This window comes from Notolepis coatsorum, assembly GCF_963971535.1.
Source record: "Notolepis coatsorum genome assembly, chromosome: 6".
In the NCBI taxonomy this organism is placed as follows: Eukaryota; Metazoa; Chordata; class Actinopteri; order Aulopiformes; family Paralepididae; genus Notolepis; species Notolepis coatsorum.
In genome coordinates this window covers 169,167,491-169,192,702 of record NC_140170.1, presented here as the reverse complement: position 1 = coordinate 169,192,702, position 25,212 = coordinate 169,167,491, and the positions used below count along the sequence as shown (strand labels likewise).

Here is a 25,212-nt window from a genome sequence, read left to right as displayed (position 1 = left end):
GTTGTAGATGTTGACCAGGTCTGTAGAGGAGCCATGCTGTAAGAGGGAGGCATCAGGGATGGTGTCAGTCAGTAGGGAGGAGAGAGAGGAGGGGTGGATGGATTTGAGATTACGGAACGGTTTGACAAAGAATTGTTCGACTTGCATTATTCAGGCCTGTAGTGGCCTCGTAGTCGACTGATCGCTCGTTACTCAGCCGATACTTTTTAGGTATTTTGGGGGAAATTATAAGCACTCTGGAATCACCCTAATATCTATGTATATATGTGCTTTGGTCTTTAAATTGGCTCTATATAATGTTTCAGCCACTAGATGTTGCACTATAATAATAATAATAATTTATTTATATAGCACCATTCATACAGATTGCAGCTCAAAGTGCTTTACACAAAAAACTAAACAAAAGGATAAAAATAATTTATTTATAAAATAATAATAAAGACTGAAAAGTAAAATAGTTTAAATAATAATAATAGCAAAATTAAACAATAAAAACAAATATAATAACAGTAAATTAAGACATTAAAAACTAACAAATTAAATGATAAACGACATGAAATAATTATTCAAATTATAATAAAATATTTAAGTAAAAATGATAGAAATAAAGAAAAATAAGACTATAAAATGAAGATAATAATTCATTTAAAAGCTGTTTTGTGTCAAGCGTCAAGCGAGTCTGCTGTCCTTATGACCTGCGGGAGAGGGTTCCAAAGTGTTGGGGTGTAGTAGCTGAAAGAAACTATCCGTTTCTTTTGGTTTTTTTTGCACCTGTATTGCACCTGCATCAGACCACAACAAGGGGGCGCTTCGGCCACACCTGCCCCTCCCTTTGCACTCCTCACACCTCAAATATGCATTAAGATCCAGCAATTGCACATCCGATTTCTCGCCTAAAATGTTTGGCTCACTAAATTCAGATCAAACTGTCAAACTAGGCATTGTATATGAAATATTAATTGAGATCCAGCAATTGCATATTCGATTTTTTTAGTAAAAATGCTGTCAGGAACATATTTTAATTAACCGTTTAGTTGGAAAAAGAGAATGTTTATGAGCAAACTGCCATCTTGAAAAACAGAGACTCATAAGTCAAGGAGCGTCTGTTGTCTCGTCTTTATATACATGGGGCGGGGCATCAGCTTCACAGGTGTGGTTTAAGGCCGGAGCGTCTCCCAAAACAAAGACCAGAGAAGCTGGGATATCAACACAACAACACAGTGTGACGTCACTCTCTGCTCAGGACACCATTACTCCACTATATAGAAATGGAAAATAGAAAATAGTTGTTTGCTGCTATATAAACTTTCAAAATCTCATAACCTTTAACACATTGTCCGCCATGCATTGTACCCATCCTTGGGCCCAGTCTGCCAGTGCTGTAACCCTATGGAGATGTTTACCTTCTTTGCAGGGCTATAACTTTTTAAATATTATAGCTATATCGACATTACTATGGCCCATTCAACATCGGGTATCTATCGTTCCGGGTGTGGGAACGTTTTCATTCATACATTGTCGTGTTAATACCGGCGTGAATATAAGTATGTTTTTAAGGTTTTCTGCAGTAATTCCTAAAACGCTAATTATAGGCCCTGACGCATATGATAGATTATCGATTGGCGTGTCTTTCCTATACACGCTATATTAAAAAATTCAAATGTATATGATCGGTATACATTATGCTTCATCATGAGTGAAGGAAAGGGGGGGGGGGGGGGGTCGTTTATAATTCCTTGATCGTCAGTAGCGTCCTTTTTTACTATGGGTTGATACGTTGATCAGATGGATTGCCGTGAAATGAATAAACAATCGGGCTGAAAATAACGTTAGATTCCTCTTACCGTTCGCCGATGAGACTGGAGGAAAAATATTCCAATTATTTGACGGCGATCTGCTAGATCCATTTCCCGTTTGTATTGATTATTGCGTTTCGAAAGCGATCCCAATGCACTCAAGTGTGTATCTAGATCCACGCTACAAGATATTACTGCCGGAGGATTCTCCCAGATGCACCGAGCGCCACTTCCGGTTTGGCTTGGAGTGTAACTCGCCCGACATCCACCAGGTGGCGGTATTGAGGCGTTGCAATATCAGAACAGGGTCCAGCTGCGTCCCGGAGGGAGGCTGGATGAATTATGAATGCCATGGCGAAAAAATTGTATATTGATCCCAAAAACTAGTTAACTCGTTCCTGGCGCACAACGCATGGCGGGCAATAACGAGTATACTCGTTTTTGGCGCACAATGTGTTAATAAACACTTGATGTAAAAGAAGCCAATAACATAAAAAAAAACACACACACACATTTACTGAGTTCTGGAGATCAGTCAAAAAACTCCTGTGACTACTAAGAAACTTCTTTACTATGTGGAGTGGGAATGGCTGGATGGGATGTTAGAGGGGGTGGGGAGAGGTACAATTAAAGAAGAAATAGGGTTAAGGGGAGGTGGGTGTTTGGGTAATCTGAACTCTGAACAATGTACAGACGTTATAATAAAGAGATTGTTAAATCTCTGACATCATAGTAGCCGACATCATATGAGAAAAGCTTGCTCCCATAAATTGTGTGTACAACTGTGCTCATCGAACATACGGAGCTAATGACACACTTCTAAAACCATCCTTCATCCTTACTCATTGCAGAGTAATTAATAGCTTAAAACTGATTCAAACGCAATTAGCTCAACAAAACAAATGTGAGAATCTCTCAGAGACCTCGCCTGTGCTGACAGCTTGAGCCAACACCAGACTAAAGATACAGAGTGTGGAACGTGGAACGGCTCTTCTGGTGGAAACTTAACCTAGTGGATTTGAACCTGGGACCATAGGACCCCCAGGCGGCCGCTCTAACCAGCTGAGCTAAAGGGTCCGACCCGTTAGCAGGTACTGGTTGACTCTAGTTTACACTAACCAGCTGAGCTAAAGGGTCCGACCCGTTAGCAGGTGCCGGTTGACTGTAGTTCACACTAACCAGCTGAGCTAAAGGGTCCGACCCGTTAGCAGGTGCTGGTTGACTGTAGTTCACACTAACCAGCTGAGCTAAAGGGTCCGACCCGTTAGCAGGTGCTGGTTGACTCTAGTTCACACTAACCAGCTGAGCTAAAGGGTCCGACCCGTTAGCAGGTGCTGGTTGACTCTAGTTTACACTAACCAGCTGAGCTAAAGGGTCCGACCCGTTAGCAGGTGCTGGTTGACTCTAGTTCACACTAACCAGCTGAGCTAAAGGGTCCGACCCGTTAGCAGGTGCTGGTTGACTGTAGTTTACACTAACCAGCTGAGCTAAAGGGTCAGACCCGTTAGCAGGTGCTGGTTGACTCTAGTTCACACTAACCAGCTGAGCTAAAGGGTCCGACCCGTTAGCAGGTGCTGGTTGACTGTAGTTTACACTAACCAGCTGAGCTAAAGGGTCAGACCCGTTAGCAGGTGCTGGTTGACTGCGACTGACTCCTCAGTAGTTTACAGTCACCACCCCCCCCCCCCCCCCCCCCCCCCCCAGGGCAGTGAGGTCCCACCGCTGTCACCAATGTAACCGAGCGGATTTGAACCTGGCTGGGACCATAGGATCCGCAGTCGGCCGCACTAACCAGCTGAGCTAAAGGGTCAGATCCGTTAGAAGGTCATGGTTGACTGATGGCTGACTCCTCTGTAGTAGTGTGCGTGTGCGTGTGCGTGTGTGTGTGTGTGTGAGACTCACACGTCCAGCATGTGGCAGAAAGCAGCCACCTCCTCGTCTCTGTCCTCAGACACCTGGAAGAGCTCATAACCAGAACCATTCATCCTGGAGCCAAAGGACACCTGCCGACCACACGCACGCACACACACACACAGACACACCACACACACGCACACACACACACACACACATACACACAGACACACCACACACACGCACACACAAACACACACACACACACACACCACAATTATGTTAACATGAAGGAGGAATAAGGCCCACTTGGATTATTGTCAGAACATTTATAAATACCACAAATAGATGCAGGCAAACATGTATAGAATAAAATAGAAAATAAAAATAAGACTATTTGGTCAAATTAGATCAAATCAATACGAAATATTGACAACGCTTCCTCCCTTACATAATCAGAGTCACGGCACCACATGTCACCGTAAGAACAGGGTTGACGGGGTTAATCAATGTAGTCCTCACCGGGTCTGCCGAGACTCGCCGCTGGTTCTTGTTGCTCTTGGTAACGGGAATGTACGTCCTAGGCGGCACCTGAGGAGGGAGGGTCTTACTCCGGGCCACGGGCTTCCCCGATTGGTCCCCGTTGGCCCTCCTGCCCCGCGACGCCTGCCGGTCCCCGTTGAGCCGCGACAGAGAGTCGTTGATGTTGTCGTAGTTCAGCGTCTCCCCCAACGTCAGCTTGGGCTGCTGGACGTCGGGGGTGAACAGGTTGACGTCCCGGGGCGGCGTGGCGACGCGAGGCGGCAGGAAGGGGTTGTTCTCCGGCACGGACAACGGGATGGGGTTCCGAGGGGGGAGGGCAGGGGGGACATCATCCGGAAGCGGGGGAAAGCCTTTGGAGAGTGATCCCAACCCCGAGCCCAGAGAATCCCCGCCCTTCCTGACCTCCAGACTCTCCAGGATGTAGAGGGGCTCTTTGCTGTAGCCCCCCCGGGGAGGGGTGGCCCTGGCCGGGGGCGACTGGGAGCCCCCCGGCTGGAGGTGGTCGAGGGAGGAGTCGGAGCCGGACAGGCCCCTGAGGAGGCTCCCCGCCGGGGGGCTGGGGCTGGGACGGCCGGGGGCGGGCCGCGGTCGCTCTATGGAGGCGGCCGGCGCTTTGGGCGCCGTCTTGGCGTCGCTCGGCACCGCGACCAGGGCACCAGGCGGGGGGGGGGTGCCGCCCGGGCCGCCCTTGTCCTGCTTGTGGCGGGAGAGGGCGTCGTACTCCATCTGCAGGGCCTCGGCCAGAACCAGGTCTTTCTGACTGAGGCCCAGTCCCTCCAGGCAGCTCCAGCCCGCCTCGCCGCCTTCCTTCTGGGTATGAGCCGCAGACATGATGCCACCGGGAGGAAGAAGAGAGGAGGAGGAGGAGGAGAGAGGAAGGGAGCGGCGCTAGGAGAGCTGCTGTGGACACATGGGGGCGTGGAAGACGTGCTGCAGAGAGACATGGAGAGGGGGGAGAACAGGTTGTGAGAACCCACTCTACAAGGTCAAAACAAGAACACTTGGCTCTGGAACATGGACTGCAGGCAGGAGGAGAGAGATCACATCAAGCGATGAATATATGTTGTAGGTCAAACGATGCTCTTTTCTGAAACGGCCAAGCTTTCTCTTTTTAATGTGGGTTGAATTAATTGTCATACGGGTGTGTGTGTGTGTGTGTGTGTGTGTGTGTGTGTGTGTGTGTGTGTGTGTGTGTGTGTGTGTGTGTGTGTGTGTGTGTGTGTGTGTGTGTGTGTGTGTGTGTGTGTGTGTGTGTGTGTGTGTGTGTGTGTGTGTGTGTGTGCGCATAGGCATTAGCAGAATTATAGCCCAGATTCCGGGTCCCCCATTATCATGTTTAACCAAAACACAAAACACGTGCACATGCAGGCACACACACACACACACTACGCAGTGTGGTGTAAACAGATAGTGTATACGAAAGATCCCAGTTTCCAGTAACATCACTAGTTTCAGTTATATTAAGATACACACCATGCACTTGAGATGCTGCTAGCTGGCCTGCGTCGTGTTTCATGCCCACTCACACACCCCTCTTCTTCATATTCCCCGGCGTCACATTTAATCACACATCCAGGCAGAAATGGTCTAAGAATAATCTAATTTCATGTTAATGCGCATCTATGTTGATAACATGAGAATCTGATCTTGACAGTGTTTTGCTCCGAGGCTTTGGTCTGAGCCGTTGGTGGGCGGCTGTGATGAAAGGCTGCGAGTGGAAAACCTTTCATTTGAAACGTTCATCTCCTGCAGCCCCGAGGATGGAGACATGCAACCTTTAACGACCCCAGTCGCCATGGCGACGTGGCCTGCCACTCCCACTTGTGGTTGAGGGAGCGTGACCTCCCGCCCAGAGCAGACCGCTTTAGGAAGTTCTCACACAGCTGTGCATCTGTTTATGGGTGTGTGTGTGTGTGTGTGTGTGTGTGTGTGTGTGTGTGTGTGCGTGCGTGCGTGCGTGTGTGTGCATAGGCATTATAGTGAATGTGTGTTAATGCGGATGTGTATCTGTATGCGTGTGACAGAATCCCAGAACACATGACAAAAGACGGACAGGAAGAGGAATAGAGAGAGAGAGAGAGAGAGAGAGAGAGAGAGAGAGAGAGAGAGAGAGAGAGAGAGAGAGAGAGAGAGAGAAAGAAAAAAAGGACAAAAAGGGTTTTGTTGAAGAGGAAGAGGACGAGGACGGGCCTCGTGTCAGAAGTCCATGTGTCGGCCTTGTGGAGCTGGAGACATTACAGGGATAGTGAGGAAGGCTAGTTCTGTAGTGGGAGTCAAACTGGTCAAACTAGAGGCGGTGCCAGAGAGGAGGATGAGGAAAAGGCTGGACACTATACTGGAAAACCCCTCGCACTGCCTCTATGAGGAGCACGTTCAGCCACAGACTTATACCCCCCCCCCACACACACACACACACACACACACACACACACCGCCTCAGCCAGTCCTTCGTGCCAGTAGCCACCAGGCTCCACAACCGTGGGCATGGACTGCTGCAAATTGTTGGAGAACTAACGGCTGGAGAACTGTTAGGACTGTCTGACTATTAATTACTAAACACTGTTAGGACTGTCTGTCTCTTAATTACTAAATACTGTTAGGACTGTCTGACTCTTAATTACTAAACACTGTTAGGACTGTCTGTCTCTTAATTACTAAATACTGTTAGGACTGTCTGACTCTTAATTACTAAACACTGTTAGGACTGTCTGACTCTTAATAATAAACACTGTTAGGACTATCTGACTCTTAATACTGAACACTGTTAGGACTATGGCACAGTATGCTACTACTATGTATACCATATGCTATTATTATTATTATTATTATTATTATTATTATTATTATTATTATTATTATTATTATTATTATTATTATTATTATTATTATTATTATTACTGAGGGTTATGCTGCCATTACACCCATTATTATTATGCTGTTAGTGTTCTATTATTATTACAATTTCTATTATTCTCTTTTGTCCTGCCTGTCCCTCCCCTCCCCCATGTGTGATTTCCCCCGAGGGGATCAGTGAAGGAACACTTGACTTGATTTTTGGAACCCCAGCCATGTTTCTTACTTACCGGTGATCATGCTGATCGGTAGAGTCCTTTCTCAACATAATACATGCTATCCCTCATACCAGCTCCGGATAGTTAGCCAACGCAGAGTCAATAAGGTTGAGTTCCTGTCTGTACTTAGCTGCCTGAGGCTCACTGTAACGTCCTACACAGAGCACACAAAGTACATTTCACTGAGCCTCAGTCAGCTTGAACAGACAGGAGCTCGACCCCATTGATTTGCATTGGTTTCTGGAGCTAGTATGACGAAAGGTGTATGGATTTAGCTGAGAAAGGACTCTTTATTATAATTTTCTTGTCCTTTATTTATACAGGTAAAAAAAAACACGGGATTGCAATCTCTTTTCCATGCAACCTGTTTACAATAGATATATACAAAATAATCATTCATAATATTTAATAATAATTTAAAGCCAGTTTTGCCAAGCTCAGTTTTTACATGTGGTGCATGTAAAGCTAAGTAATCCTGTGACCTAGTAGTGCCATATGTGCTGTATTTAAAAGCAATTTAGACCTAAAACGCCTGCTAATAATACATTATATAGCCTGCATATACACACAAATGTTTCCCGGTTTCAATGGGTTAATAGCCTAGCTGCAGAGTAGCTAACACTGGACTGATGTGCTCTCTCCTCTTGGTTCTAGTTAGTAGCCTAGCTGCAGAGTAGCCAACGCTGGACTGATGTGGTCTCTCCTCTTGGTTCTATAGTTAGTAGCCTAGCTGCAGAGTAGCCAACACTGGACTGATGTGGTCTCTCCTCTTGGTTCTAGTTAATAGCCTAGCTGCAGAGTAGCTAACACTGGACTGATGTGGTCTCTCCTATTGGTTCTAGTTAATAGCCTAGCTGCAGAGTAGCCAACACTGGACTGATGTGGTCTCTCCTCTTGGTTCTAGTTAATAGCCTAGCTGCAGAGTAGCTAACACTGGACTGATGTGGTATCTCCTATTGGTTCTAGTTAATAGCCTAGCTGCAGAGTAGCTAACACTGGACTGATGTAGTCTCTCCTCTTGGTTCTAGTTAATAGCCTAGCTGCAGAGTAGCTAACACTGGACTGATGTGGTCTCTCCTCTTGGTTCTAGTTAATAGCCTAGCTGCAGAGTAGCTGTAACACTGGACTGATGTGGTATCTCCTCTTGGTTCTATAGTTAATAGCCTAGCTGCAGAGTAGCTAACACTGGACTGATGTGGTCTCTCCTCTTGGTTCTATAGTTAATAGCCTAGCTGCAGAGTAGCTAACACTGGACTGATGTGGTCTCTCCTCTTGGTTCTATAGTTAGTAGCCTAGCTGCAGAGTAGCCAACACTGGACTGATGTGGTCTCTCCTCTTGGTTCTAGTTAATAGCCTAGCTGCAGAGTAGCCAACACTGGACTGATGTGGTCTCTCCTCTTGGTTCTAGTTAGTAGCCTAGCTGCAGAGTAGCCAACACTGGACTGATGTGGTCTCTCCTCTTGGTTCTATAGTTAATAGCCTAGCTGCAGAGTAGACAACACTGGACTGATGTGGTCTCTCCTATTGGTTCTAGTTAATAGCCTAGCTGCAGAGTAGCCAACACTGGACTGATGTGGTCTCTATTGGTTCTAGTTAATAGCCTAGCTGCAGAGTAGCCAACACTGGACTGATGTGGTCTCTCCTCTTGGTTCTAGTTAATAGCCTAGCTGCAGAGTAGCCAACACTGGACTGATGTGGTCTCTCCTCTTGGTTCTAGTTAGTAGCCTAGCTGCAGAGTAGTTAACACTGGACTGATGTGGTCTCTCCTCTTGGTTCTAGTTAGTAGCCTAGCTGCAGAGTAGCCAACACATTTTTTCGGGAGGCCAGTAAAGACAGCATTACAGTAGTCTTTTTTTTTTTATCTACTTTTTCTCCCCATTTTTCTATTTTTTCTCCCATCCCCAATTTCGTATTGTCCAATTCTACCCTCCCCTGTCTCGAACGCTGTTAGGCCATGCCTCCCACAAGCCGGCTGCAATGTGGACGAAGCCTTGCATCACGTGTCCCCTCCGGTACTCGAGGAGGCAGCCGTCGCATCTTTTCACCTGCACAGCGCGATCTCTCAGCGGCGAGGGTCTGCGTGGGAGGGACACGCCGCCCTCGTCGCTTCCTGATTCTACTGCGCAGGCGCACCAACCGACCTGTAGGAGTCGCTGTCCACAACGTCCAATCCCCACCCACCAGCTTCCCACCCCCTAATACTGCCAATTGTATTAGTATGAACGACCAGCCAAGCTGATAGCAACGCCGAGAGCTGGGCTCGAACCTGCGTTGGTGGCACACAGACAGTGGAGCTGTTTGCAGATAGCGAGCAAAAGGATTCTCCGGCGCTGCAGCGGGACCCCATTGGTAACGTTAAGTGCTTTGGTCATTTCACATTCAGCAAGCCCTCAGCTCGAATACGCATTCAATCAATGTTATAAGACATTGATATCAGGAGCTATCTGTAGCTACTGCTAGCCGGCTAGATGACGTTAAGACAACTATTTAGTTCAATCGGACATTTCGTTTTGAACAGTGAATTAACGTCAGCTAACGCGAGCTAACGGAGGTATCAACATGCACTACAAGACTTGCTGGAGCATTTGTTGATATCAGGAGCTATCGGTAGCTAGCCGGCTAAATACCGTTAGACAATGCCTACTAAAAGTGAATAGTTGACTGGGTAATTTTGTTTAAACAGTAACGATAGCTAGGTAGCTAACGTTAGCTCAGGTCGAATGCACTATCTAGACTCAGCAGAGGAGGTCCGCCTCCTCTGTGTTTACAAACTCTACACGGGTACGGGCGGGGCTAGGGAGGAGGAGCAGTTTGCAGGTCCTGTGCGTCTGAGACAAGCGAGTGAGATATCCACTTGATCAGTTTCCGCGATCGGCGAATATGACTAATTATCGGAATTCCCCGATCGCATATTTATACTAATTATTGGCCGATAACGATCGGTGGCCGATCGATCGGGGCATCCCTAGTCACGGTGCACATGCGGTGGTTTGTCCACCAAAGCGCCAAAAGATAGAAAAGAAACTAGCAGAGCCAGAACTATTCAACTCCCCTGGAGCCACAGAGCAGAGAAGCCTGTTTACTTTCGCTTTCAAACCAGCTGCAGCCTGATAACTGGAGTGTGAGGGGCTGTAACACTAAAGATGGCGGCAACGACAAAGAATTGCTGCAAAATAAACATGCATCTGTTTTTTTTTTCTTTTTTTTTTTTTAATACTTATAACAATATCGATAATTATCTATATCGAGTGATATGATAACATCATATCGTTATCATGATATCATTTTTGGCCATATCGCCCAGGCCTAGGCTACGATGTGTAAATGGCTGCTTTTTTATATAGCGCTTTTATCCAAACCGCTTTACAATTTGTTACTCACATTTTACCCAGGCATTCACTCACACATTCACTCACACATTCACACACCGACGGCGGAGGCAACCATGCAAGGTGCCAACCTGCTCATCGGGAGCAATTAGGGGTTAAGTGTCTTGCTCAAGGACACATCGACACGCTGCCCGGGAGGAGCGGGAATCAAACCGGGAACCTCCGGATTACCAGACGACTGCTCTACCTCCCACTTTCGTGACTAGACTGTCGTGTGTGAGAGGAATAATGCATACTATGTGTGTGTGTGTGTGTGTGTGTGTGTGTGTGTGTGTGTGTGTGTGTGTGTGTGTGTGTGTGTGTGTGTGTGTGTGTGTGTGTGTGTGTGTGTGTGTGTGTGTGTGTGTGTGAGAACAGGAAGTCTGGATCCAGACATGTTGGTCAATAGTGCACTGAGCTCCAGACGTCAACAGATGGGACACACCATGCAGGCGCAGTGTGTGTGTGTGTGTGTGTGTGTGTGTGTGTGTGTGCGTGTGTGCGTGTGTGTGTGTGTGTGTGTGTGTGTGTATGCGAGTGTTGTAGCATCCATCATTTCAATGGCTGATGCCGATATTAATATTTAGAGAGCAGAGGGCAGACAATGACAATTTATTTAGCATCTGATCAAATACAACTATAATAACTATAATAATAACAAATTAGACAAAATGTATCTTCTGTTCTTTAGCAGATCTGCACTCAACTTATTATTTTAAATCAACAAATGTATCAAACAAAGATGGAAATAATAATAATAATAATAATTGTATCAATTTACACTTGGATTGACACAAGGTGGAACACTAAATTTTGGCTGATGCCAAAAGATGTTCAGTCAGGCTTCGGGCATAGCACCATAACTGCAGCCATACTAGTAGCAAATTACATAATCAACCGACTTGACAAGAAACAACATTGTGCAGCATTGTTCATTGATTTGACAAAAGCCTTTGACTCCATAGACCACAAACTATTACTATTTAGACTGGGCAACATTGGTCTTGGTCACAAAGTGACTGAAATAATGGCATGTATGTCTACAGAGAACTACAAATCACTACAAATCTATAGCATTTTTTCTATTTTTATAAATGATCTAGGAACAAGAATCCCTACAGCCAGGCTGCATTTCTATACGGACGATACAGTTCTATACTCTAGTGCTCCATTCCCTACACAGGTGATCGAGGACCTCCAGGCTGCTTTAAAATGTTTACAAACCTCTCTTCTTTATCTTGAAGTAGCCCTAAATGCAAATAAAACTAAATCAATGACACAAGGGCTCAGTCACAGCCAGTAGATCATGATCATACTTTTTTTGAAAAGGCATCCTTAGAAAAGGTCTCATCCCGGGGCTGCTGATTGGTGCAGTGGGCAAGGCGCTCGCCACTAACGCAGGAGACGCTGGGTTCGAGCCCAGCTCTCGGCGTTGCTACCGGCTGGCCGGTCGTTCATACTAAACACAAGTGTTAGAGGGTGGGAAAGCCGGTGGGTGGGGATTGGACGTTGTGGACAGCGACTCCTACAGGTCGGTTTGGTGACACCGGTGCGGCGGAAGCAGGAAGTAACGGGGGCAGCGTGAGCCTCCCACGCGTTACTCCTCGCCACTGAGAGTTCGAGCTGCTGCGGTGAAAAGATGCGACAGGCTGCCTCCTCGTGTACCGGAGGGGACACGTGATGCAAGGCTTCTGTCCTCACTACAGCCGACCAGTGGGAGGCATAGTCTAGCAACGTTCAAGACAGGGGAGGGAAGAATTGGATAATACTAAATTGGGATGGGAGACAAATAGAAAATGGGGAGAAAAAGTGGATAAAATTTGTTTTTAAATAAAAAGGTCTCATCCTACAAGTATCCTAGGTTGTGGTTGGATGAAAAGCCTTCTTATAAGGTGCACATAGAGAATCAATAACTTTTTTCACAACAAATAATGTTTTTCTTTTGAGGCTAAAAAGAAACTGGTTCAAGCCACGGTTTTAACTGTGATTGATTATGGTGACATAATGTATGCATGCTGCCTCCTCCCTGCTAAAGAAGCTAGACAGTGTCCACCATGTTTCTTTGTGATTGATTATGGTGACATAACACTGTCGTCTCACAGCTAGAAGGTCCTGGGTTCAATTCCCGCTTGGGGACCAGGTTGCTGCGTTGCCAGGTACCCAGGTGGGGTATCTCCCGGGCCTTTCTGTGTGGAGTTTGCATGCTCTCCCCATGCTCGCAAGGGTTACCCCTCCCGATAAGATAAACCCAATGGAAAACATACACAACAGATCGCTAACGCTGACGAATACTGACAGGAGCACTTGGATTGGTCCCCGGGCGCGGCACACGTTGCAGCCCTTGTCTGCTCCCGGCTGCCCTTGGGGGGGAAGGACGACGGGATGGGAGGTGCAGAGAACATTTAGTCAGCGACTCAGTGCATGTGTGTGTGTGTGTTCCTGTGGGTTGCCCATCGCATGTGTGTGTGTGTTAATCTGATGACAAATAAAGACTTCTACAGTTCTACTACTTCTACTTCTAATGTATATACATGCTGCCTCCTCCCTGCTAAAGAAGCTAGAGTGTCTACCATGCTTCTCTGCACATCAACACCAAATGGCTTACTCACCACTGTGTGCTATATGACACGATAGGATGGCCCTCTCTGTACTCAGAGGAAATCACACAAGTACATGTTTATAAGGCCATCCTGTATCTTAGTCCTATACCTCTGTATCTTACTGTCCAATACCTCTGTATCTTACTCCCCTATACCTCTGTATCTTACAGTCCTATACCTCTATATCTTACTCCCCTATACCTCTGTATCTTACTCCCCTATACCTCTGTATCTTACTGCCCTATACCGCTGTATCTTACTGTAATATACCTCTGTATCTTACTGTCCTATACCTCTGTATCTTACTGTCATATACCTCTGTATCTTACAGTCATATACCTCTGTATCTTACAGTCATATACCTCTGTATCTTACTGTCATATACCGCTGTATCTTACAGTCATATACCTCTGTATCTTACAGTCCTATACCTCTGTATCTTACAGTCCTATACCTCTGTATTTTACAGTCCTATACCTCTGTATCTTACAGTCCTATACCTCTGTATCTTACAGTCCTATACCGCTGTATCTTACAGTCATATACCTCTGTATCTTACAGTCCTATACCTTTGTATCTTACAGTCATATACCTCTGTATCTTACAGTCCTATAGCTCTGTATCTTACAGTCCTATACCTCTGTATCTTACAGTCCTATAGCTCTGTATCTTACTCCCCTATACCTCTATCTTACTGTCATATACCTCTGTATCTTACAGTCCTATAGCTCTGTATCTTACAGTCCTATACCTCTGTATCTTACAGTCCTATAGCTCTGTATCTTACAGTCCTATACCGCTGTATCTTACAGTCCTATACCTCTGTATCTTACAGTCCTATAGCTCTGTATCTTACAGTCCTATACCGCTGTATCTTACAGTCATATACCTCTGTATCTTACAGTCCTATACCTCTGTATCTTACAGTCATATACCTCTGTATCTTACAGTCCTATAGCTCTGTATCTTACTCCCCTATACCTCTATCTTACTGTCCTATACCTCTGTATCTTACAGTCATATACCTCTGTATCTTACAGTCATATACCTCTGTATCTTACAGTCATATACCTCTGTATCTTACTCCCCTATACCTCTATCTTACTGTCATATACCTCTGTATCTTACAGTCATATACCTCTGTATCTTACTGTCATATACCTCTGTATCTTACTGTCCTGTACCTCTGTATCTTACAGTCCTATAGCTCTGTATCCTACTCTCCTTTGCCTCTAGTAGCTACCAGACCAGGTCCACTAGATGGCTACTTTTAAAAATAGTATAGAGTAGTCACTGAACTAGGAAAGACAGCCTTCTCCCACTTTGCATCTCTGGCGTAGAATGCATTGCAAGAGCTCATCCACCTGGATGCCCTGGTCTCGCTTGCTTAATTCAAATATTTATTGCAGAGCTCCTTGCAGGACGAGTGTTGTTGCTTTCTGTGGTTTTGGTCCCTGTGATTCCTTTTGCTTCCTTTATTGTTGCCGTTATCTTGGCCAGGTCTCCCTTGAAAAAGAGATCTTGTATCTCAATGGGACTTCCAGCTTAAATAAGAAAATATAGTACTACTATATACTAAATACACTGAGTACTACTATGTTAGTTAGTGACATTGTCAGCCATAGAGGTGCTTTGCATCTAAAAATACAAACAAACATTTGGTAAAAACATTACAAGAAGAGAATATGAACTTGTGTCCAGCATTTCAGGGGTTGCATTCCAGCAAGACCTATATAACACGTCCCAGGACCAGTAGTGGTGATGACATCATGGGGATCCAGTGGTAGCATTAAGTCAAGCTACTGGTCACCAGTTCCCAGGGGTGAGAGAAGAGGCTTTAGGCCAGGGGCGGGGGGCTCTAAGCTCTGAGACAGAGTGGGTGGAGATGGTCGATATTGTTGGAAAGGGTACATGGGGAGGGAGGGAAAGGGGGGGGGGGGGGGGGGTTGCAGAGGTAGAAAATATATCAATATTGCTATGAATTGACAAATCAAATATAAATCATCATTAACTTCATTATTCAGACATTTGTAACAACAACATACAACATTTTATGTACCATTAATACTTTTTAAAATATTATTTTCATTGTATTGATTCATTAATAACTGCTAATTTAAATGAACCAAAGCTTTGGCAATATATACTGAGATGCACTTCATAGCAATACATATTAATTTAATTGAAGACAGAAAGAGAACGAGAGATGGAGGGAGAGACAGACAGAGAGAGAGAGAGCAGAGAGAGAGTAGAGACAGAGAGAGAGCAGAGACAGAGAGAGAGCAGAGAGAGTGAAAGAGAGCAGAGACAGAGAGTAGAGACAGAGAGAGTAGACAGAGAGAGAGCAGAGAGTAGAGACAGAGAGAGCAGACAGAGAGAGAGAGAGACAGAGAGAGAGAGTAGACAGAGAGAGAGCAGAGAGAGAGATAGAGAGAGAGACAGAGTAGAGACAGAGTAGAGACAGAGATAGACAGAGACAGAGAGAGAGACAGAGAGAGAGTAGAGACAGAGAGGTATGGATAGAGAGGGAGGGGGGATGGAGAAGGGACCCCCACAGGGAAATAATCCTTTATTAGGGAGGGGGGGGGGGGGGGGTCTCACACTGGAAGAACAAAGGGCTGGTGTGTGTGTGTGTGTGTGCGTGTTGTGTGTGTGTGTATGTGTGTGTGGTGTGTGTGTGTGTGTGTGTGTGCGTGCGTGCATGCGCGTGTATGTATGTGCGCGTGCACGTGTGTGTCAGACACGTTCACACGGCTTGGGTGCCTGAAAGACAAAGGGGCCGCTGTCATCGACAACCCCCCCCATTCCACCTACCCAGCCCTCCAACACACCCACTGACACCCAAATACCCCCCCCCCCCCCCCCACACACACACACACACACACACACAGGGATAGAACCGCTGACAAAACATACCGGCACCGACATGCTGCCAAACATGCAGAGAGGAGAAATCACTTTATACTCCATCACATGCCGCCCCCCCCCCCCCGCACCCCCCACCCCACCCTCACCCCCCCCCCCCCCCACCACTACAGCGGACCACCCCGCTGATGCCAGCTGATGCCAGGACTGGTTGCCCAGTTGATGAAGTAATCTGTCCCTCGTTCTGGTTCTGCACTGAACCACCTTCATATCCCTTCATCACAGCCCTGGCATATCCCCCCCCCCCCCCCCCCCCCCACACACACACACACACACACACACAGAGAGAGCCCCATCTGCACAGCTGATGCCCATTAGTCTACATATAGGCAATGTCAATGCAGAATGGGTCATTCGATAAGTAATTCAATAAGAATTAACCTTTTTCTCTCAGTTTAACTGGTGCTATGGTATGGTATAGAATGGTATGGTATGGCTACTGCTATTAGCCTCATGTTTAACTGTTTAACCAGAGCGAAGGGCCTCTCCTCAGTCCTGACTCCCGTGGACCTGTCGGCAGCCCAGCCTTCCACACAGTCAATCCTCGCAGGAATGGGGGTTGTCATCCTACCTCGACGACCGCTCCTACAAAGTATCAGGTAGACAGAGGGACCCTGTCTGGTCTGAATTGCGTTGCTAACGTTTATAATCTGCTCTAGTGGTTTGACCCGTGACTAGGGATGGGTACCGAATTCGGTTCTTTTGAGGTACCGAACCGAAACACGTCAGTACTACCGAGTATTGATTCAAGTGAGATACCAAAAAAAAATACTTTTTTCTTTTCATGTCAACGTTCACACGCACAATATATGCTTACCTAGGATTTGACTTGATTCAACAACAAAGCAGTCGGAGCAATGGCAAGCCGAAAATGGTCGAAATTGTAGTTAATTGAAGTTAGAATTTTTTTTCATGACTGAGGTAGGTAAATAATTTTTTTTTAGACTAAAGTACCGAAAAAAGGTACCGTTGGGTACCGGTATCGATTCACAGGTACCGGTACCGGTACCGTATCGGTTCAAATGTGAAAGGTACCCATCCCTACCCGTGACTGCTCCGAGTCTTGATTTTATATCACAGACTTCCCATCGTATAACAGCTGGTAGAGCCCAGTAGCCTGCTGGCCGCGCTATACAGCTACAGTCTAGCCAGACACGTCTCCTCTTCTCCTGCAGTCTCGTGCGTAAAGGCTGTGCCAACAGCCGCAGGATATCGGAGCTTGAGGGGAGATTATCAACACTTCATAAGATCAAGGAGGATGAGCAATGGTTGGACAGTATGCTGGAGGCTGCGAGCATTCACAGACCCCCTGCTGACACCACCCACCTGCCGACACCACCCACCTGCTGACACCACCCACCTGCAGTGCTGACACCACCCACCTGCAGTGCTGACACCACCCACCTGCAGTGCTGACACCACCCACCTGCAGTGCTGACACCACCCACCTGCAGTGCTGAAAGACATACCCTGATCTGGAATGGCAATCTGCTGAACTACACATCATCTCCTGTGTCACCCAGCTTCCTGGACCCGGTGGAGGATATCTGGCCTGTTGTGGGGGTGGGACCAAAAGCGCTGAGCTCATCGACCCCCCCTGCACACAAGTAGCAGGACCAAGGTGCAGGTGTGCAAAAGCGGGCCTGCGCTGTTCTACCGCTCAGCCCTGCGACGAGATCCTGCATCTCGCAAAAACAGGCTCCAGCTCCCAGGTTCAAGGGGAACCAGCCCTCCCTGGATGATGCCCCTCTCCGGGCCCCCAGCTGTTTCAGCTTCATCCATCGTCTTGATTTCCCAGCTGGAGGAACTGGACCAACCGCTCCTTCACTGCAGGCCCAGCCGACGCTACAACCAGCTGGAGGAACTGGACCCAGCCGACGCTACAACCAGCTGGAGGAACTGGACCCAGCCGACGCTACAACCAGCTGGAGGAACTGGACCCAGCAGACGCTACAACCAGCTGGAGGAACTGGACCTAGCAGACGCTACAACCAGCTGGAGGAACTGGACCTAGCAGACGCTACAACCAGCTGGAGGAACTGGACCTAGCAGACGCTACAACCAGCTGGAGGAACTGGACGACCTGCTCCCTCACTGTAAGCCCAGTCAACACTACCACCAGCTGGAGGAACTGGACCCAGCAGACGCTACAACCAGCTGGAGGAACTGGATGCAGTGCACCTTCTCAATGCAGTCTCAGTGGTGCAGCGACGGTGCCATCATAAACCCGCTGGTGAGCCAGTACCCCACACAGCAACCTCAGTGGTTGTGCATGTTGGAGCCAAGGACATCAAACCCGGATTATAATTTGGACCAAATTACTAACTCATACACAAACCGAGAAAAAGTCTGGAAAGAGGAGGAAGGTGAATAAAACCGTTATGTTGATGATCAGATATCAATTCTCCCAGCGTGATTTTATTTTACTAGTTTGAAAGTATAGGCGGACTATTCCTCAGTTACATTGGTTACACCGAGACTCAGTTGCCCCTGCCATTGTTACATTAAACCCATGCCGTGTGCAGTTACTGCCATCTAGAATGCTGGCTAGGAACAAATAACGCGGGTGAGGAAATGAATCAAAGCGCTTGCGCTGCACACATAGGAAATGGAAATTCTGCACTAATAATAACATGAATTATTCAAACATTTATAATTATTTTGTCTCGTCTCGTTGTCGTCAGGGGAAAAAGCTTTGTTGACGACCATATTTAGTAATAATTTTTGTTGACTAAATTAACATTGAATACTGGTCCATGTGGCTCCACTACTTCTGGCACCACATGCCAGGACTGAACTTGGAAAGATCGCTTTTTGTGTTGAGCCGTCATGGAATCTCTTGCAAACGGACCTAAAATGTAGTACTTTTGTCTCTCTAGGGCGCTTTAGATTATTAATCAACAACGAACATTGTCAACATGTCAACATGTAACGGTTTTCTTTGACCTGCTACTGTCCCATTGTCTTATATATTTGTACTGCTGTATTTGTATTGCTTTTGAATGTACGACTGCTCTTGTTTTACAGTTTAATTGATTACATGTTGTGTAGGGATGTAGCGATCAATTTTTTTTGCTCCCGATCCGATCCCGATCATGTGATTTTGAGTATCTACCGATACCGATCTTTCCCGATCCGATCTTAACAATTTATTTTTAAATAAAAAAAATTATGTAAATAAAAAGAAAATTGTCTATTTTTCTCCCATCCCAATTTCGCCTCACCAATTCTTCCTTCAATTCTCCCCTCCCCTGTCTCGAACGTTGCTAGACTATGCCTCCCACTGGTCGGCTGCAGTGAGGACCAAGCCTTGCATCACGTGTCCCCTCCGGTACACGAGGAGGCAGCTGTCGCATCTTTTCACCTGAACAGCGCAATCTCTCAGTGGCGAGGAGTAACGCATGGGAGGCTCATGCTGCCCCCGATACTTCCTGATTCTGCTGTACAGGCGCACCAACCGACCTGTAGGAGTCGCTGTCCACAACGTCCAATCCCCACCCACTGGCTTTCCCACCCCTAACACTGCCAATTGTGTTAGTATGAACGACCAGCCAAGCCAGTAGCAACGCCGAGAGCTGGGCTCGAACCCAGCATCTCCTGCGTTAGTGGCGAGCACCTTGCCATTAGTAACCGATTTGACACATTTTTGTCAGAAACTGGCGAAGCGAGACTGTTGCCTCAATAGTCCCTCGAGGGGCTCGAGGTGGCTCGAGCACCGGTGGCTCACATTACATTCACCCTGAATGTTGACGTTATCCAGGTGAAAAGTTAACTTCATTCAAGCGAGGCATTGCAACCGGAGTAATCTAAAAACTGAATGATGATATGCAATTTAAAACCAAAACGAAGGCCTCAGTATGAGTTTAAGACGTGAACATGGTCATGTTTGTTGAATAAAAATAAAAAAGGTGCGGCTACGTGGTGCAGTGGGCAAGGCGCTCACCACGAATACTGGAGACGCTGGGTTCGCCTGTTCGAGCCCAGCGCTCCACATTGCTTTCAGTTTAGCTGGTCGTCCGTACTAATACACATTGGCAGTATTAGGGGGTGGGAAACTGATGGGTGGGGATCGGGCGTTGTGGACAGCGACTCCTACAGGTTGGTTGGTGCGCCTGCGAAGTAGAATCAGGAAGTGATGGGGGCGGCGCCACTCCAAAGCGCAGACCCCTGACGCTGAAAGATCACGCCGTGCAGGTGAAAAGATGCGACTGCTGTTACCTCGAGTATCGGAGGGGACTCGTGCTATGTATGACTTAGTCCACATTGCAGCCGGCTTGTGGGAGGCAAGAAACAGCGTTCGAAACAGGGGAGGGTTGAATTGGACGATACGAAATTGGGATGGGAGAAAAATAGAAAATGGGAGAAAAAGTGGATAAAAAAGAATAAAAATAAAAAAGGTAAAAAATAAAAATAAAAAATGTCGATCCCGATTTTCTGAAAATCACGTGATCGGATCGGGACATCCCTAATGTTGTGTCATTTTGATGCCACCATGTGCCCTCACCTCACTGTCATTTAAAGTGAGGGTCCCTCTCAATTGACTCCCGAGGTAAAATAAAGTACAAATATATAAATGTCTTTCATAAAAAATGTAATAAAACATTTTCAATCGTGAATTGTGAGCTAAAAATCGAAATCTGAAAAATTTACACCCCTACTACATACCAGACCTGAGCAAGAGAGATGTTTTCCAATACATGGACTTAGGTCACATCCACATTAACACGTTCTCCTTTTAGAACGGAGTAAAGGATCTCCGTTCCACACGAGTGTTTTACAGAGCTCCCGGGTCTCCAGGCTTCACTGCAGCTATAGCCAAATTAATGGACTATTAATAGATCTCTCCTTTAGCTTAATCTGTAGTCCATGCAGCTGTGGTCCCGTGAACATGTCTCTCTCTGATGTGGCAGGGGATTTTGAATTTTAAGCATCAGTTTAAAAAGGAAACATCGCTAGAAAAAAACTAGATTAGCATCGTAGATCAGGTCTCTGCAACATCCGGTAATTTAGTGTTGGAAATTTAGCTTTTAAAAATTGGAACATTAATTAAACATACAATCTTTTGGTGAAATGCAATTTTCCCATTAACCCCAAATGCAGCAACAAGGACAAAATGACTAGAAAAACGATAAAGGACAAGACAGTTAATTTCCGCTATAGGCAAGAGAAGAAAAATGCACCGGGGTTTATGATGTCATAATGATGTAACTGCGTGAGAGAGGTCTATGCTTTGGCTTGATTGTTTACCCAAAATTAAATTAAATTAAAATCATGTTTTTAACCTTCCTAATGTGTTAGGACTCCTCCATCGTAGGCTACATCACCGACAACGACGAGGAGGAGTACAGAGCCCTGGTGGAGAGCTTTGTGGGGTGGAGCGACAGCAACCACCTCCAACTCAACACCAGTAAAACCAAGGAGCTGGTGGTGGACTTCCGGAGGGGCAAAAAGAGACCCCCCCCCCCCCCACCTGAACAATAAACTGGACTGGTCAGCCCGCCACAGTCTAGGTAATTAATGGGAAACACACGCATATATTTAGCATTTTTTGATTATATATTATAGATTTAGATTATTGGATTATTAGATTATATATTGCATATATTTAGCATTTTATTTTATTTTATTATATATTAAGATTAGATTTAGATTATATATTGTAACTATATTAATTGTAGGGCAAATATAACAGAGGGCATTATACCCTCATCTCGCACCTTGTTGCCCATAATGCGCATGTCCAGAGTTAATTATATTCTATATTGTTTACACTGCCTTTTTATTCTATTAAAATTTTTACTTCTCCACTGTACTATAATTATGTGACCTGGGTGTACCTGTATGTCTTCTACTACCTGTACCTCCCCTCCCCCCTCCCCCATGCTGCTATGATGCCTGAATTTCCCCAAGGGCGGCACGGTGGTGTCGCCTCACAGCAAGAAGGTCCAGGGTTCGATTCCCGCTTGGGGACCAGGTTTCCATGATGCCACGCCAGTTACCCAGGTGGGGTATCTCCAGGGCCTTTCTGTGTAGAGTTTGCATGTTCTCCCCGTGCTCACAAGAGAACTACACAAACATTCCATGCAAGGCCTCTATTGTTCTGGGGGGATGGCAGTGGGGGGGGGGGGGGGGGGGGGTACAGAGAACCAACATTACTCACAGGTGCTTCATGTAGGGACTGATAACACGGACACAAAAATTGGCATTCAACACTGTATAATAATAATAGCCTGCCTTCTGGGAATGGAGGCAGAATTTAACTCCACAATAGCGTGTAGCATTGATAGATAGAATAGAATAGAATAGAAGTACTTTATTGATCCAGAGGGAAATTCAGCACTACAGATCGCTCACTTTAAACATTTAGGTACTCAAAAATCTAAAATAAGAATAAGAATAAAAATAGTCTAGCATATATATACATTATAAAATATACAGCCAAAAATATACAGTAATATACAGTAAGATGTACAGTAAAAATTTAAATGTAGATGGAAAATGTCCAGGAAGATAAGAGTTTATATTGTGTGCTCAGTGAGGCAGTTATATAGTCTGACAGTCTGTAGTCTGATGGCCGTTGGAATGAAGGACTTCCTGTGACATTCAGTGTTGCATCTTGGGAGTCTGAGTCTGACACTGAACGTGCTCCTTCTCTCGGCCAAGTCCATGTATAGACCACCGCAACACTTCCGGGATTCTGAAATCATGGGAGAGAGAGCGGGGGGAGAAAATGAATGAATGTGGATGAGAGCCTTGACATTAAGTGGTTGTAGCTACGGCTGTGGGGATGCTGGAGACATGATGATCCGATATACTTTTATACACCCGAGTCTCCTGAACACGGAGCGACCAATCCCGAGCTATAGTCACTTTTTAGCGGACGAGCTATAGTCACTTTTTCGCACCTACTCCCGAACTACGCATGCGCAGATTGCCCACGGAGTCTAGGTTCATCAATCTGCGCATGCGTAGTTCGGGAGTAGGTGCGAAAAAGTTACTATAGCCCGCAGAGAAAGTGCCAATCGATTTGAGATTGGTCTCTCCGTGTTCAGGAGACTCAAACGTGTAAAAGTATATTGGAGCATGTCTCCAGCACCCCACAGCCGTATCTACAACCACTTAATGGCAAGGCTCTCATCCACATTCATTCATTTTCTCCCCCCGCCATCTCCTCCGTGAGCTCAATGTAACGCGGAAGTGCAGTGGTCTATAGTGGGTGGGAGGAGGGGTTGTCCATGATGGTGTGGAGCTTAGCAAGGCTCTTCCTCTCTGACACCACCGCCAGAGAGTCTAGCTCCACCCCCACCACGTTACTGGCTAACAAGGTCAGCAAATCATGTTCAATTAACCGCCGCTAGTCAAGGCTGCTAGTCTCCAGTCTGCCAGTAGAATGACCACGCAAGACTACAAGGCAGCTAGTCTAGCAGTAGACATGTGGGTCTGACCATGAGAGACGTGTGATTTTTTTCCGTAGCCGCAGTTTGCCCTCTCTGATTGGTTTAGCTCCGAAGGGCTCTGGGATAGAAATGTCCGCCTTGTACATATTCTCTGCTTCGAAGTGGTTAAGCTTTGGCCCTCTTTCGAAGTGGGTTATGCTTAGAGTTATGGTTAGCCCTAACCCTAACCCTAACTCTAAGCATAACCCACTTCGAAAGAGGGCCAAAGCATAACCACTTCGAAGCAGAGAATATATATGTACAAGGCGGAAGAGACCCTTCGGAGCTAAACCAATCAGAGAGGGTCTTCGCTGTACACGGGCTAGCCAATCAGAGAGCGTCTTCGCAAACTGCGGCTACGGGGAAAAAAATCACGCATGAGAGACTACAAGGCTGCTGCTAGTCAAAAGATCTTCTTCTCTCCATTTACTGGCAGATTGCAAACAAGGTGCGCCACCTACTGTACAAATAGGTTCTCATTAACATTTTCACAAGCCTCCACCTCTGCCCGTCTACGCTACCAAGCGACCCCAGATTTAGCAAAACGAAGACGTTGGGCAGCGTCTTCCAATGTCTCCGACCGTATTTGGGGTTCAAGGACGCTGGAGCAGCATATATGGACGCTAAGTCTAAAACAGAGCACACCGTTCTGCTGTTCAGAACAAAACCATATTAGTGTTGTGGACAAGTCCTTTAGTCGAGGCGTCTCACCACTATATCAGACGGGCTCACTGGGACAAGCTCCCAAACTGACACCATGACATGTTTAAAGCCATGTTCTTAGTTGCACACAGTCTTTTGTGGGTTCTTCATTATGTATTAGGGATGGGCAAACCCCCCCCACGTTAACATGTGATTTTGTTTTTTCTTAATAGCGAACGTGAGATAATCAAACAAGCGAGCGAGCTGGCTGCCGTCATTGCCAACAGCTAGATATTTGAGAGTCGCAGCATCCCTAAAACGTATCTCCCAACCTGACACCTTGACATGTTTAAAGCTGTGCTATCAGGCGATTAAAAAAATTTATCTAATTAATTACAGGATTTGTAATTAATTAATCTAATTAATCGCATTTTAATCGCATAACCATTTTATGCCTGATATTCTATATTCTATAATCATATTTCAAATTGCATGTGTCCGGATGGCAGAACTCAGTACTGTATCTACAAAAACCTTCCGTTTAATCATCTTCCATCTATTAATTTGCTTAGATTTTTCAGGTCTGGTCAATTTGAGCATAGTGTTATTCACAGTCAAAGATAAAAAAAAAATTTTATTGATATTCTCATTTGGTTCATTACAATTTACTCAAGCCTAGTAACGGACACAGTATTTCTGACACTGGGAATACATTCCCTGAGATCCATGTCCCTAGAATCAGATACCAAGAACATGCAAATGAACCATATAAAAAAAATGTCTGTAAATGTGTATTCTACGTTCTTATGGAATGAATGAGATAAAAAAATTATAATTTTTTGTTTTAGTCTGATGTGTGGGTGGGAGTTGAGTGGGAACAGGGGGGGGGGGTGGTGCTGTTGTTGGTCACACCTCAGGTTTGATGACGTTCACACTACAGTAAGTTACTAAACTCCAACCCACACGAGGGCGGGTGA

The 25,212-nt window shown here is 46.0% G+C and overlaps 1 protein-coding gene across 1 annotated transcript in view; it reads right to left on the bottom strand.

Annotated features, from left to right (window-relative positions):
• The window catches only part of pik3c2b (phosphatidylinositol-4-phosphate 3-kinase, catalytic subunit type 2 beta), a 242,649-nt gene that overhangs the window by 193,008 nt on the left and 24,429 nt on the right, over window positions 1-25,212 (bottom strand). The window contains 2 exon segments of the mRNA XM_084316485.1: window positions 3,699-3,799; window positions 4,173-5,123. Coding sequence (XP_084172611.1) covers window positions 3,699-3,799; window positions 4,173-5,024 — 953 coding nt within the window. The 5' untranslated portion in view covers window positions 5,025-5,123.